This window comes from Periophthalmus magnuspinnatus, chromosome 8 (assembly GCF_009829125.3).
Source record: "Periophthalmus magnuspinnatus isolate fPerMag1 chromosome 8, fPerMag1.2.pri, whole genome shotgun sequence".
Taxonomy (NCBI): Eukaryota; Metazoa; Chordata; class Actinopteri; order Gobiiformes; family Gobiidae; genus Periophthalmus; species Periophthalmus magnuspinnatus.
The window spans coordinates 24373602-24387087 of NC_047133.1; the positions used below are offsets into that span (position 1 = coordinate 24373602).

At 39.1% G+C, this 13486-nt stretch overlaps 4 protein-coding genes across 7 annotated transcripts in view; 2 read left to right on the forward strand and 2 right to left on the reverse strand.

The window, feature by feature from the left end:
• Positions 1-13486, reverse strand: part of tubb4bl (tubulin, beta 4B class IVb-like) — a 175424-nt gene that overhangs the window by 126355 nt on the left and 35583 nt on the right. The window lies entirely within an intron of this gene.
• epn3a (epsin 3a) lies at positions 1749-9899 on the forward strand. 2 transcript variants are annotated; one of them, XM_033971843.2, is made up of 11 exons: positions 1749-2044; positions 3534-4216; positions 6030-6148; positions 6696-6776; positions 7083-7175; positions 7292-7375; positions 7527-7635; positions 8104-8268; positions 8361-8441; positions 8810-9049; positions 9140-9885. In XM_033971843.2, exons 2-11 carry the CDS (start codon positions 3631-3633, stop codon positions 9430-9432), a joined length of 1851 nt encoding a protein of 616 aa, XP_033827734.1. In that variant the 5' UTR covers positions 1749-2044; positions 3534-3630; the 3' UTR covers positions 9433-9885. The 2 variants fall into 2 exon arrangements, with proteins under 2 accessions (XP_033827734.1, XP_033827735.1); XM_033971844.2 differs by lacking the exon at positions 6696-6776 and having other exon boundaries at positions 9140-9899.
• On the reverse strand, positions 10267-11638 carry arl16 (ADP-ribosylation factor-like 16). Of its 2 annotated transcripts, none has more exons than XM_055223526.1 (5): positions 11454-11638; positions 11275-11330; positions 11158-11202; positions 10520-10635; positions 10267-10432 (listed from the first exon to the last, which is right to left on the reverse strand). In XM_055223526.1, the coding sequence occupies exons 1-5, from the start codon at positions 11587-11589 to the stop codon at positions 10267-10269; spliced, it is 519 nt and encodes a 172-aa protein (XP_055079501.1). In that variant the 5' UTR covers positions 11590-11638. The 2 variants fall into 2 exon arrangements, with proteins under 2 accessions (XP_055079501.1, XP_033827739.1); XM_033971848.2 differs by having other exon boundaries at positions 11083-11202.
• fn3krp (fructosamine 3 kinase related protein) lies at positions 11730-13459 on the forward strand. 2 transcript variants are annotated; one of them, XM_033971846.2, is made up of 6 exons: positions 11730-11972; positions 12099-12247; positions 12322-12413; positions 12493-12575; positions 12678-12800; positions 12965-13459. In XM_033971846.2, exons 1-6 carry the CDS (start codon positions 11832-11834, stop codon positions 13301-13303), a joined length of 927 nt encoding a protein of 308 aa, XP_033827737.1. In that variant the 5' UTR covers positions 11730-11831; the 3' UTR covers positions 13304-13459. The 2 variants fall into 2 exon arrangements, with proteins under 2 accessions (XP_033827737.1, XP_055079500.1); XM_055223525.1 differs by having other exon boundaries at positions 12493-12800.

The following is a 13486-nucleotide window of genomic DNA, read 5'->3' on the forward strand; positions in this document are numbered from 1 at the left end:
ATGAACAGTTGCATCAGACATGTACAGAAAAAAAATCCCATTGTTCAGTCACCACTTCACCTTTCGGGCTATGATTACTTTCCATTTGACTCCATCCATTAACATTAGCATCCTCCCCTAACAGCAGCAGTGCAAGTTCCCACAAGGATACGCTGTCTGGTGCACACTCCCTCATAGTCATGTTTCCAGTCTTTGTGACGTCAGGCTTCACTATAGGATGGTTTTATTTACCATCCTCTCCTCCCTGTGTCCTAGACCTGTGCCGCCCCCATGGATATGCTGACCTCATCATGTCTTTGTTGGTAGACAAAGCATGCCCCTGCCGCTGTTTGTAGGGGAAATAGCTACACATGCAAGAATGGAGGGCAGGATAGGAGCTGAACCGTCATGGGCATATGCAACAGTCAGTGTCTACTTCTGGTTATTCAGACGTAGACACTGAAAAATAACTACTAAACTATTTTTACTAGGTTGGTGATCACCTTTATGAAATATTCTGGTTCCAAAACCTTCCAAAACATTGAAACTGGAAAATAATAAAGCCATAAATTGTGCTGTAAAGGTGCACTATGTATCCTTTCTGCTTGTCTTCAAATGTTATTGTTTTGGCAAGTGTGGATTTTAATTTCTCTCTATGGGCACAAACAAATGATGGACCCACCCCGTCAGTAAAGTTACATATTGCACCTTTAAGTAACAATTATGCTCATTTGTAAGGTAAGGTCTAGTATAGCCTATATCTACCTTTTCAGCTTTACCCAAAAAAAACCCCAAACAAAACTAGATCATTGTGTTCACTTCTTTGGTGACTAAACTTCTTGCACTTTGTCCTATTGTCATATCTGTGTGACGTGTCTTTGTCGGCTGAAGGTGGAGCTGGTATTTCCTGTATATCCTGCTCTGTCAACCTCAAGACACTATTATTTCTCTGAGAAAATCCAACTGCACCACACAACAATACTGTAAGGCTGGAGATTAGACAAAGCCCCCAAACTGAGCTGTTATTGTATAATGTATAAGATGTGCCTCCCATTAGTGCTAATAAATAAATAAACAGTTGTGGAATGATGAAGCAGCTAAAAAGGAAATGCACTTCTTTGAATTCCCAGTGGTAAAACAGTACTTGCAGCAGAAGTGGGTGTCAAATGAAGCATTTTTGTAGTTTCTCTAAGGAAGTAAGCCTAGATCAACTTACAAATACCCTCACTTTATCTGATTCTTTGGTGGTGATATAGTGGTCAAAGGGTAATGTTGTAGATCTGAAATACAATTGGCTGCTTATATAATTTTTGTTATTTGTGTTAAATAACAAGACCCTTAATGAGTTTAGTGACACACAAACCTAATCATATGTGACCTTTTCTGGTATAAAAAGCTGACATTTTTGCTTATATTAAAAAAAAAATGGTGTACTGGCTATTCTGGCAGTTATAATATGATTAGCACAAATGTGAAACAAATTTGAAAATGAAAATATGGACTTTTTGTGTAGGCCTACTAATGATCTGATCTATTATTATGCAATTGAACCACTGTTTCTTAGCTCAGAGTAAAACAAATGAAGAGAATTCACCTCACAAAAAGCCTGTTGGTTTAGAAAAGCTCTTTTGTTGGCCTGCATTTGTGATCCAGCCCCTCACCTGCTCGGAGCACATCAGCAGTGAAGGGGTTAAGTGTGACTCCGCGTGCACCGAGCGGCTCTTCCCTCCTCCCTCCTCCCTCCCTCCGCCCTCTCTGCCCCGTCCCTTCCCATCCATTTTCACTGTGTTTTTAGAAAGAGGTGGGGGGTTTAAGTGTGCCATATGCAAATCCCCACTCTCTCCTTACATTTTAAAACAAATTCAACTTATTACCAGCTGGGATATTGTGTGGATTTTGAGCGTGCATCTCAGTTTTGCTTTTTTTTTTCTTATTTTGCTTTCACAGTAGTTTGGGCATTGACAAAGCTCCGGGACATGTCGACGGGGAAAGGCGTATCTTTTTCTTCTCCTTTAACCAAGATCCTCCCCAAGTTGGGACCCCTCTGAGCAGCTATGACCTGAAGGTAAGAGGGAAAGTGAAGCACGTAAACTGGGCTGGATTTTAGTCATTAGATTTGAACTTTTCGAGGCTGTAGCTGAGTCACGCTGCTCTGGACCGTGTCGTGTTTGACGCAGCGTGCGCTCAGCTCAGATGGAGTTCGCTCTTCGTTCCAGTTTGGGACAGGGGCTTTGGGGGAGTTTCAGCCGGATTTTTCCACGGTCCCTAACAGCTGTGGACTAACAAACGGACCCTAGCTGGCTACAGAACACATTTTGTTCTTGACAGTAGAGACAGTTACTCCATCTCATATCTCTGAATTATGAAGGAGAGTATTTTTTTGGAGAGGGAGCAAGGTCAAAAGTGAAGGTGTAGTGATAGGATAGATGGGGTGTGTTTTTATTATTGATTGTGGATGTGCTAAATGGATTAGTCCAAGTTCAAAGTTCAACAAATTTCGCCCAGAAAACTCTTCAGAAACTGTTTCTGACTAGCCCATATGATGTAAAATGAAAATCTGACTTAAATTCATTAGTATAATGTGTCATGTTCTAACTGTGACCACCATATGGAGGTTTTAACTGTGCAGGACAAAGCACTTCTAACAACGCTAAAACAACATTTAAGCATAATCAAAAGTATCCAAAAGCAAATGTTACATCAGGTAGTAATTGGTTTTCAACATGCATGTGTTTAACTGCAGCTTTATCTTTAATAAAGGGCTGAACATTAGGTACTAATAGAGTCTGAGTGTGCGGCTTACTTGCTTTACATAAGCTAAACATACTGCACAATTACACTTTGTCTGCTTAGTTTATTGGGAATATATTGTTTAAAAATGTGACCAAATCACCAAAGTTTATTGACACCAACATGATATTATTTCAATCTCAAATAATGTCCTAACATGGTTACAAATTATCAGTAAAGTGTGTGTGCCTCATCTCCAACAATTATTGGGTGTTGCAGCAAATTAAGTACACAGTACACGGAAGAATTGTTTTTCCAGGTACTAGTCTAACATGTCATTTGTTAGGCATAATATGTATGTTAAACCATATTGAATATGTGTTACATACATTCTTCAAACAGTTATGTAACAGTTCAAGTGCCTTTATTTGCAGAAGATAAATGGTGAAAAGTTCAAGTTGGGTTGATCAATTGAGTTGATAATATCTGCAAACAATTTATTAATTTACACTTTCGATCAGGACAGTGAAGTCAAGGCCTCTCCCGTATCTGAGTTGTTTTTTATTTGTGTCTTTTTATAGCTTATGTAACATCTTTTGGCTTTGGTTTTTACATATCATGGTTGATTCAATCCTCTGAAAAAGGATAATGCGGAGTACCTTTGCTTCCAAAGACCATACTACTCTAGTCAAATGAAATGATTAGTTTGAATTGATTGCTTATAGACAGGCTACTTACTAGTCATAATTCATTTATTTCATTGGTAACAATTAAGAAACAATTTTAGTGAATGTGACTATAATTTGTACTTTATTTTTCCACAGAAGTCTTGCGTGCATGTACCACTCTGAACAGAGGATTCACATCTGGAGTGCGGATTGTGATTTTGTGAAATTTAGTTAACTGAGAGGCAGCGGCATCATGCAAACCTCATCACTTCGCCGTCAGATGAAAAATGTGGTCAACAACTACACCGAGGCTGAGATCAAGGTCAGGGAAGCCACCTCCAATGACCCCTGGGGACCTCCCACCTCTCTTATGGCAGAAATAGCTGATTTGACTTTCAATGTAGTGGCTATTGCTGAAGTTATGGGTATGTTATGGAAAAGGCTCAATGACCATGGTAAGAACTGGCGTCATGTTTATAAAGCACTAACCCTGATGGACTATCTTGTGAAGACTGGCTCGGAGCAAGTGGCGAAGGAGTGTAAAGAGAAAATCTACTCCATTCAGACTCTGAGGGACTTCCAGTATTTAGACAGAGACGGACGTGACCAGGGCATCAATGTGAGGGAGAAGGCCAAGCAACTCGTGGCTCTGCTGAGAGACGAGGAGAAGCTGAAGAAGGAGAGGAGTCAGGCACTGAAAACCAAGACGCGCATGGCCGGAGTGAGCAGCGGGCTGGGGTCCATGCCCCCGCCCTACCCGGGGCGGCGCACCAGTCACCCAGCTGGAGCCTACGGAGATGAGCCGGGCAGGTGCAGGAGAACATCATCCCCTCTTCAGTGTAAGTACTTTAAGTGTAGGGCCTGGTAATATGACAAAAAAATTACTCACCAGTTTTTTTCTCAAATGAATCAATCAGGATTTTGTATTTTATTTTATTTTATGGTGTGGAAAAACAAGTATGTGTCTTTAATATTAATTTAAAACAATTTCATTTTTGCCATTTAATATTTCTTCCTCCAAATTCTGAATTCCAAACCACATATTTTTACTGACAGAGGATTGGCTGTAGACCAAAGAATATCACTGACAATTGGACATGGCAGAATCTCAGTCTTGATTAAAATTCGATTAATTGCACAGATCTATTTGAGCATCACCTTTGATGAATGGTTCCTATTATCTAATGTTAAAATAGTTTTCTGATGTGTCATCCCTCTGGAATCCACAAGTCATATGGTCACTAGATGAATTGATAAACGGCAGATAAATTGCTGCAACGCACAAAAGTACATTTAAATACTTTTTGTTTCAAGCTCCCTTAATGATGTTTTGCTGTGTATTTGTTGTTGTTATTGTTGTGTTTTTTCGTTTGTTTTCAAAATGGATCGTTTGTACATTCCTTTCATTCTCATGCCATTTACAAAACAGCAGAGGCCCTGTTTGCATTTTCTCAAACAAATGTGAAAGTATATGCACAAACGATCTGGTCTTAGTTTTCATTCCAGACAATAGGGAACTTAATTGAACTCAATATCTTGCATCCTTTTCTTTTTTACAAACGTTGTGTGTGAAGGTGTTTAACAGATGTGTGGTAACTGTGGCCCGCGGTGTTTATTCAAGGGCACTAGTCAAAAACCCAGTTGTGGATTTATTAAAATACCACATCTATAACTATCTTTGATCATAGGGACCAATTTCACAGTCTGCATAATGTTGCCCACAGATGTTATCTGGCCTTTTTATCATCTCTTTTCATCTCAGAAGCTTCTTTTCATCCTACACATTTATTGGATAGAACTTTCTTTTATAACTTTTCTAGATCAGTTCCAGCAAAAACATGTGTCCAGATACAGTTTTCTTTGCTTTAATAAATGCATTTGAAACAAAAAACAACAGAACAATATTTAAGGCCGATGACGATCCTATTACTAAATATCTGTTAAATTGCTACAATAATTAGACTTCATCTTGAACTGTGCTTGCAAAGAAAAAACTGCATTTTTCATGCTGCAATGATGAATATTTGATGTGTATTTTGTGTTTTTACCTACAGGTGTTGCATTTTTAGAATAGAGTAGGGGATAAGTAAACTGCTGATGGATGTTGTGGGTGGGGGTCAGTCGACTGGCACCAGCTAATTGCCAACATGCATTTTAGCACAAATGCCATATTTAGAGGCAGCGCAGTGGAAGTGATTGATTTCCTATAGTAAGATTTGCCAGCATGCACCCTGCTGTCCTCTCTTAACTCTGTGACCCATTGCCTGGCCCCTGCTGGTTCACTGGGACCCCCTTACTGCCCAAGTCTGCATCCTGGAACCCACCCAGTTTCGGGGTAATAAGGTAGGCCCCATCCATTCCTCTCCCCTCCACTGGCCTGACTCACACACAGGCAGGCCATTGTTCTCGGGGCAGGCTGAGTTAGGCAGATGATGGTTCTCAATGCCAGCAAATGTCCCAAACAACAGGCTGTGGAATAGAATTAGCATGCACAGGCAGTAAACCCTCTGTACGGATGCTAAAATCTCCCCAGTGTTTATTTTTATTTGCCTATCTCTTCTGCCACTGAAAAACTGGCATCCCATTTTTCTCCTGTGCTATCATGTTGTGTCATCTCCCATAACACTCAAATCCTTTTCTTCCTCTGTTTAGCCTCCTCTTCCTCCTCTCGCCTTGCCCCAGACATCGAACAGGCTCGACCGCAGACCAGTGGAGAAGAGGAGCTTCAGCTGCAGCTGGCCCTGGCCATGAGCCGAGAGGAGAGTGAAAAGGTATATCATGCACTCTCCGTGAGACCCTGTCCATCCCACAGTACACATTTCATTCAGTAATGCTGTAGTAAAACGTAAAATGGCTCCCATGCTTCCACACCATCTGTTCAGGCCATTAAACACCACTACGAGCTGTAAGCTACCATTTACCAGAAGGCTTTAGAAAGTGATATCATTGACTGTCTCTGATGTGGCCAATAATGGCAATTTGACCAATCAGCGTGAGTGATCCTGAGTAGTGCAGAAACTGCTGGAAGAGTGAGAAGGCAGACAGGATGCATGCATTGATCCAGTGCTGAGCTCCAGCTTCTCATCTTTATGGGAAAGACAGTAGTCCTGTGTGTCTTGCATGGGGGAGTGTGCTACATAACTGCCCGGATGGTGTGTGTCCCATGATTCCAATGATCAAATGGAGAATTACTTATATTTGATCATTCACCCCCATTCCACCTCCATAATAGCGTTTTATTTTTTTATTTTTTTGATCAGTGAAGTGTACTTTCATCTTTGATTAGACTTTCGCTTAATCATTCCTACTTGACCCTAGCCACCTCCTCCAACTGTGGATATTGATGAACAGACCCAACTACAAATCGCAATGAGTCTCAGCAAGGAGGATTCAAAGAAGGTAGTTACGTTCTTAGTGGGTACCTATCCCTTAAGAATACGTGCATGTACTACTTAACTCTGCCTGGATTTTATCTGTGGACTTCATCGCCTTAAAAAGCAATCTAATTTGATCAGAAGGTTGAGACTAATCCAATGAGCCTGCAACTTTTTATTCCACTAACCCAACCCAACTCTCCTGCTCCAAAACCAGTGCTTTAAGTTTTAAAACTGCATTTGAGGTACTGGATTGTTGTTGGAGACCATAAACATGGTGTTCTCCATTACATTCAAACTCTTATTTGTTTATGGTGTATTTTCCTTTTAGCCATCCCCTCGTGCACCAACCAACAATGTGGACTTGGATGATGACGCCCAGCTTCAGTTAGCCTTGAATTTGAGCAAACAGGAGCACCAGCAGGTATTGTATATAGATTGTTTTGTTTTTTGGTCCAGCAACATTGAATAGTGACTTAAAAATAATTTTGATCATCATTATTGAAGATCTTTTTTTTTTCTATGTGTGCTAATTGACAGGAGCAACTCACTCGTCAAGGAGATGAGTCAATGCTAAATAGGGCTCTTGAAGAAAGCAAACGTGAGATGGAGGCTAAAGGCGGGGTATGAATTAATGGGGTATGAATTATCTTAAATGGGGTTTTTAAGAGCTAGTAGTACATACCACAGCAGAAATGATTTTGAATGACTTTTATATATTAACTAGCATATATATAACACTCACTTTGTACTTTTCTTTGTGTGTCCTGATCAGACAGCTTTTATGGACTTGGTAGATATTTTTGCGCCTTCACGGGACCCTCACAGCAGCCTACACCAGGCGGCTGCTCGAGGTGGAGGCAGGGACCCTTGGGACTCTCTGGGTCAGTCTCAAGTCTCAAATATATCAGATGTTTAAATATGTTTTTGTTTAATTGGCATGTCATTTAACTATTTCTAAGATTTTTATTGGATTTCCTGGCTGCCTGTGTGGGTCAAGCAAAGATTGATTTTCAGTCAATGTTAGTCATGTGATCATCTGTCTGTTATATTTCCTACCCTAAAACATCTTGGTAAGAGTTTTTAATGTACCTAAAAAGAAAAAATATTCCAATTCCACCAAATATTCCACCAATTCTTCTTTTCAGTGTTTTACTTGATTACCCTCAAGATCCAAGTATTATGACAGTAATTTTTTTAATGTCACTTAAATGTCTGGGAAATGGCACTAGAAATATTGTCAATTTTTACTCTTAAAAAAAAAAGGGAAAAATAAAAACATAAAAATGTGTGTGTATATATATTAATTTATTTATTAATAAATAAATAAAAAAAATATAAATTTTTTCAAGATGAAGGGACCAACCTGTCGAGACCTGACTCTCCATGGATGGCACCTCCAAGCAGTCCACCTCCACCCTGGGAGCCATACCAGGCGTCTATTGATCCATGGGACACCCCACTGAACAACGTGCCGGCCTCCAACAGTAGACCGTGGGCCTCTTCTGGCAGTGCAGGTGTGTGTATGTGTCCAAAACTTTAAAATTTACAGTTAAAAAAAGTGAACATGAAATACAATCAGTTGGGTTTTTTTTTTTTTACATTTTAGGAGTAGATCCTTTTGCTGCACCATCTGATCAGATTCAAGGAGCTGGAAGGGGACCCTCTCCTCGTACTGGTAGCCCATCAGGTTTGTCCATAATGTATTTATACATTTAAAAGATACACTATGTAACTTTTTAGCTTGAGGTTTGGCCTCGGTTGATATGTGATTACTTTGCTGGGAAAACTTCTCTTTTGGATATATTCATCAATTGGTTATGTTACTGTTTTGAAGAACCTGTTTTACTGTGAGTGGGCTTGCCTCCCAAAAGATAGAGACCCAAAGATCTGACCTGACAATTGGCCCCATGTCCATAGATTAGTATAATGCTATTCTGGGGAACAGAGAACTAAGAAATAACATTTCCATAGAAACTAGCAAGCAGAAGACCCTTGAATAGGCAAGTCACAACTTGATTTTATTATCTGAAATTAACATAATTTTGACTTTGCTAGATGGTGACTTATTTGATGAAGCTATGGATGGCGGCAAAGTAAGCATTAACGGGCGAGGTGATGCGGCTAGTCCGGAGCTTTTTGACCTGACGAATCTAAGGGAAAACTTGCCACTTGCTTCCAACTCTCGCACCTGTCGGACACCTGAGTCATTCCTCGATCCAGCTGCAGCTTCACTTGTAAATTTGGACAGTTTAATCCCAGTAAATGAGCCTAAGAATAAAAACCCATTTTTGTCAGGTAAATTATCTCAGAAATTCTAAAAGAAGCTATCGACTACAAAATGGCATTGATGTATTGTTTTTTTGTTTTGTTTTTATTTCTCCTAAGGTCTGAGTGCGCCTTCTGCCAATAATCCATTCCAAACTGAGCAGCCTAAACTAACACTGAATCAAATGGGCTCTGGCTTGATCTCTGCTGCTCCCAATAATGCCTCTCTTCCGTATAGTGCCTCGCTGCCCCTGCCTTTGAGCCATCAGCCCGCCAGCCTCCCCTCCTCTTTTACCCATCCTACCCAACCCGGCCTGGACCTGCTGGGGACCATGCCTGAGCCACTGCTGCCCCTGTCAGGCAGCATGCAGGCATCACAAGCCTCACAAGCCAATCAAAACCCTTTCTTATAAGGAACAACTAAAAAAAGAAAACTTTAGAGTTTCAGTAGGTAATGATTTTCCCATGACTATGGCTCAAGCAAATCTGATGCATCTTGTACTATTCTTAGTTATTATATAATGCCATATGATAATGTAACTCTAGATTGATTCAAATTTGTGACAGGACTGTTGATGTCCTCATGTTAACTGGAAAGGTTTTAAAATTTGTGAGCTTTGAGTCCAGCAAATTGGCTTCTTGAAATTTTCTGCGAAGTTGAGCAGATGCTAAAATACTGAAAAGCACACTTTATGATATATCATTGACAAGTTTGATGAGGACTTTTACATTTGTCAAAATGTCTTCCTGAATTGCAGCATATGTTTTATAAACCTGTTTGATTTCTGTGTAAGGTCCTTTTCCTGTTTCCACACTGTTCATATGGAGCTAAATGGCAAATACAAATCTCGCACATGTGACATCATAAGGTGCCTGGAATAAATGAATGATGTAGCCTCTGAATGGTTCAACATGATGAATGCTAAATATTAAAAAGTTTGTTATTTTGACCATACATGACCACTACCCAAATACAAGTTACCACAGTTTCAAGTCTTTGCAAAATAATGTCCATTAGGTGTAAATAAGAAAAAAATATCCTGGACTCTTGTGGAAGGGTGTATTTTTTGGTTTACATGATACATTTGTGGTTAGTTTGATTAGCTAAAACAATCCACCCAGCAATTCATCAAAATATAGCTATCTAATGAACAATTAAAAAACAAAACATTTTTACAATAGTTGTTGGTTATATTAATATTTCTGGGGTACCAATGGCCAAATGTACGCTGTGTATGTATAAAGGCTCACTTAACAGTGACAGACTCCAACCAGGTAAGCACCTCCTGAAGCCCTTGTCCAGAGGAGGCACTTAGTTCCATTGTTGTGATTGATTGAGTGGCAGATGTAATAATATCTTCTAATCGAAAGAGTGACTTAATTTCGATAAGACTCATTAAGCAAGGGATGTCCCTAAAATACAAGTAGAATAATAACAATTAATTTAAAAGTATTAAAATAATACTTTTAAAATATTCCCTTTGCATGTTTCAAACATACCTTTTGTTAAAAATTAGTAGTACAGAAACATCTTGAAGAGGCTCAGCAGCCAGAACTGACAGGAGCTGGATGCAGGATGAAGATACCTGAGAAGTGTTGGATGCGTCCACCATGAACTGAAAATGTCAAAGAAGTTACTCATCACAAGTTACTTGATAAATTACACTACTTAGTTACTGCCTCTATAAAGTAACTTTTGTATCAGTTTTGTATAAATGAATTAATGTGTGCTTTTATGTTTTATTAAAAAAAAAATAGAGGTAAACAAGAAATATGTTGTTTAAACTCTCAAATGGCATCACACCAATAATAGAAATAAGTAACATCTGTACAAGGCTGCTACAATTAGCTTCTCTCTGCCTTTGTGGTCGTTATCTGGCGGCAAAAGTCATGCCTATGGGTAACTAAATATTTTCTGAATAACTATAATTTAGTTACAAGTATTCACCGTAAGCAAAGCTAAGTTACTTAAAATTGTTATCCAATTACAGTAACTAATTATTTGTGACTCAGTTACACCCAACACTGATAAGTGAACTTGCTTAAGGTATTAATGGACCTACTATTACTGATGAGGCATCACTGTAATAACTTGGCCATATTGAGCTCATGCAGCCCCCAAGCTCTCTCAGTGTCACCTTCTTTCTCCTCTTTAAACTGATGTCTATTAAGTTGGTTCCAACCTGTGAATGAGAATAATTTAGAAGAACACTTAAGGTCGTACTAAAGCGCCATAAAACAAAAACGTGGTTTACCGTTGGTAAAGTAGAAGGGAGTGCCTCCAGCTCATCAAAGCCATGCCTACTAAACCATAAAATATGTTAAGAAAATGGCAACATCAACACCTACGGTAAAGAACAAGAAAATTGACAAAATGGTATTGAGTCTTTTGGTGTGACCATTAGCTTAGCCCAGTAGCCAATCCAAAGGATATTTTGCAAACGCTTTAACAGCAGGGTTTTTCCGACACCCGTCGCACCAAGTAACAGACAGGTGTCAATTCTGATCATGTCTGTTTGTCCGCAAGGACATAGCGGATTTTTAATCCAACGACAACAATTAGCGAGCATAGTCTACGAGCCTAGCATTGCACAGCCAGAAAGCCTCATCCAGCACCATGGTGATATCCACGTGATCCCAGGCGCTCATGGTGATTGGACAACAGCAAAAAGGAGGTTGTGTCTCTTCTCTGATTGGTTATGGTACAGGAAACACAACAATCTGCATGCACGGCTCAGTTACTGGATTTTTATTTACAGGCACAGGCTGTAATTCCTCAGTATTTACTTATCTATAAATCTAGATAATTGCAATGGAAGCTAAACTAAAGCGAGAGCTGGGTACTTCAATGCTCAAGTCAACTGGTTATTCAGGAGGTGGTTGTATCAGCGAGGGCCAAAGTTATGATACTGACAGCGGGAGGATTTTTGTAAAGATAAACCATAAAAGTGAGGTAATAATTTGTTTATAAATTGTTGTCTTCACACTCGTAGTCTTTGACTAACGCGGCCACACATGCACAAACATAGAAACACATTATTGTAGCCTACGGTAAACCTCTCATAAAAATGTATTCTAGGCCAAATTGATGTTTGATGGTGAAATGGCCAGCCTTGAAGCCATCTTAAAGACTTCAACAATTAAGGTTCCGAAGCCAGTGAAAGTGATCGAGCTTGACATGGGATGTGTATTTGTAATGGAACATCTGGATATGAAATGTCTCAGCAAGTAAGATACATTTACATCGCACCACCACAGTTACCAGCAGTATGCCAGTGCCATAACTGCTTAACATTATGCAGGCACTCACAGCACCTTGGAGAAGAACTAGCAGACATGCATCTTTATAACAAGAAGCAGTTGGAAAAACTAAACCAAGCTCAACAGACAATTGGTAATGTATATAGTTAGAGACATAATGTGAGATTTAAAACTGAATGCAGTATTACATCCATATTACTGATTATTTTCAGGGAAAGGAGCAGAACTGGTGGATTCAAATGCAGTGCTAAAATTTGGATTTGATGTTCCTACATGCTGTGGATACCTGCCACAAGTAAGAACAAAATATAATGTTATAGAATTGTGTAATTGTAATCGTATACATTTTTACAGACAATTTTACTTATTTTCCGTATTACGTATTTTTCTTCCTCAGGTTAATGACTGGCAGGATGACTGGGTGACATTTTTCACCAGACAGCGACTTGAGCATCAGCTAAATTTAATTGAGAAGTCATACGGAGACAGAGAATCTAGAGAACTATGGGCAAAGTTGCAGGTGAGTAATTTCATCTATATAATGGTTAATATGATGTATTAAAAAAAAAAAAAAAATTATATATATATATATATATATATATATATATATATATATATATATATATATATATATATATATATATATATATATATATATATATATGATGATGATTTTTTTTTCAGCTTCAGATTCCACAGTTTTTCAAAGATGTGGAAATCACGCCTGCTTTGGTTCATGGTGACTTATGGAGCGGCAATGTGGCAGAATGTGCAGAGGGTCCTGTCATCTTTGACCCTGCTTCTTTTTATGGTCATTCTGAATATGAATTGGGTATTGCGGGGATGTTTGGTGGGTTTGGTAAATCCTTTTACTCTGCGTACCATGAAAAAATACCCAAAGCCCCAGGCTTTGCGCAAAGACACCAACTTTACCAACTCTTCCACTATCTGAATCACTGGAACCACTTTGGGGGTAGTTACAGAGGTTCCTCAATAAGAATAATGAAAAATCTGTTAAAATAGTCACAAAAATGTATCAGCATACAGAGCTGTCGCAAGACATTCCTTTGTAAAATACTATGGATATCACTACATGAAATGTACTCATGCCTGTGATAGGAAAAGGCAATTAACATGAGCAGGAACAAGATGTATTGTTCCAGCAAAATATTACATGTAGCAAGTAATGTATAAAACCTATCAATT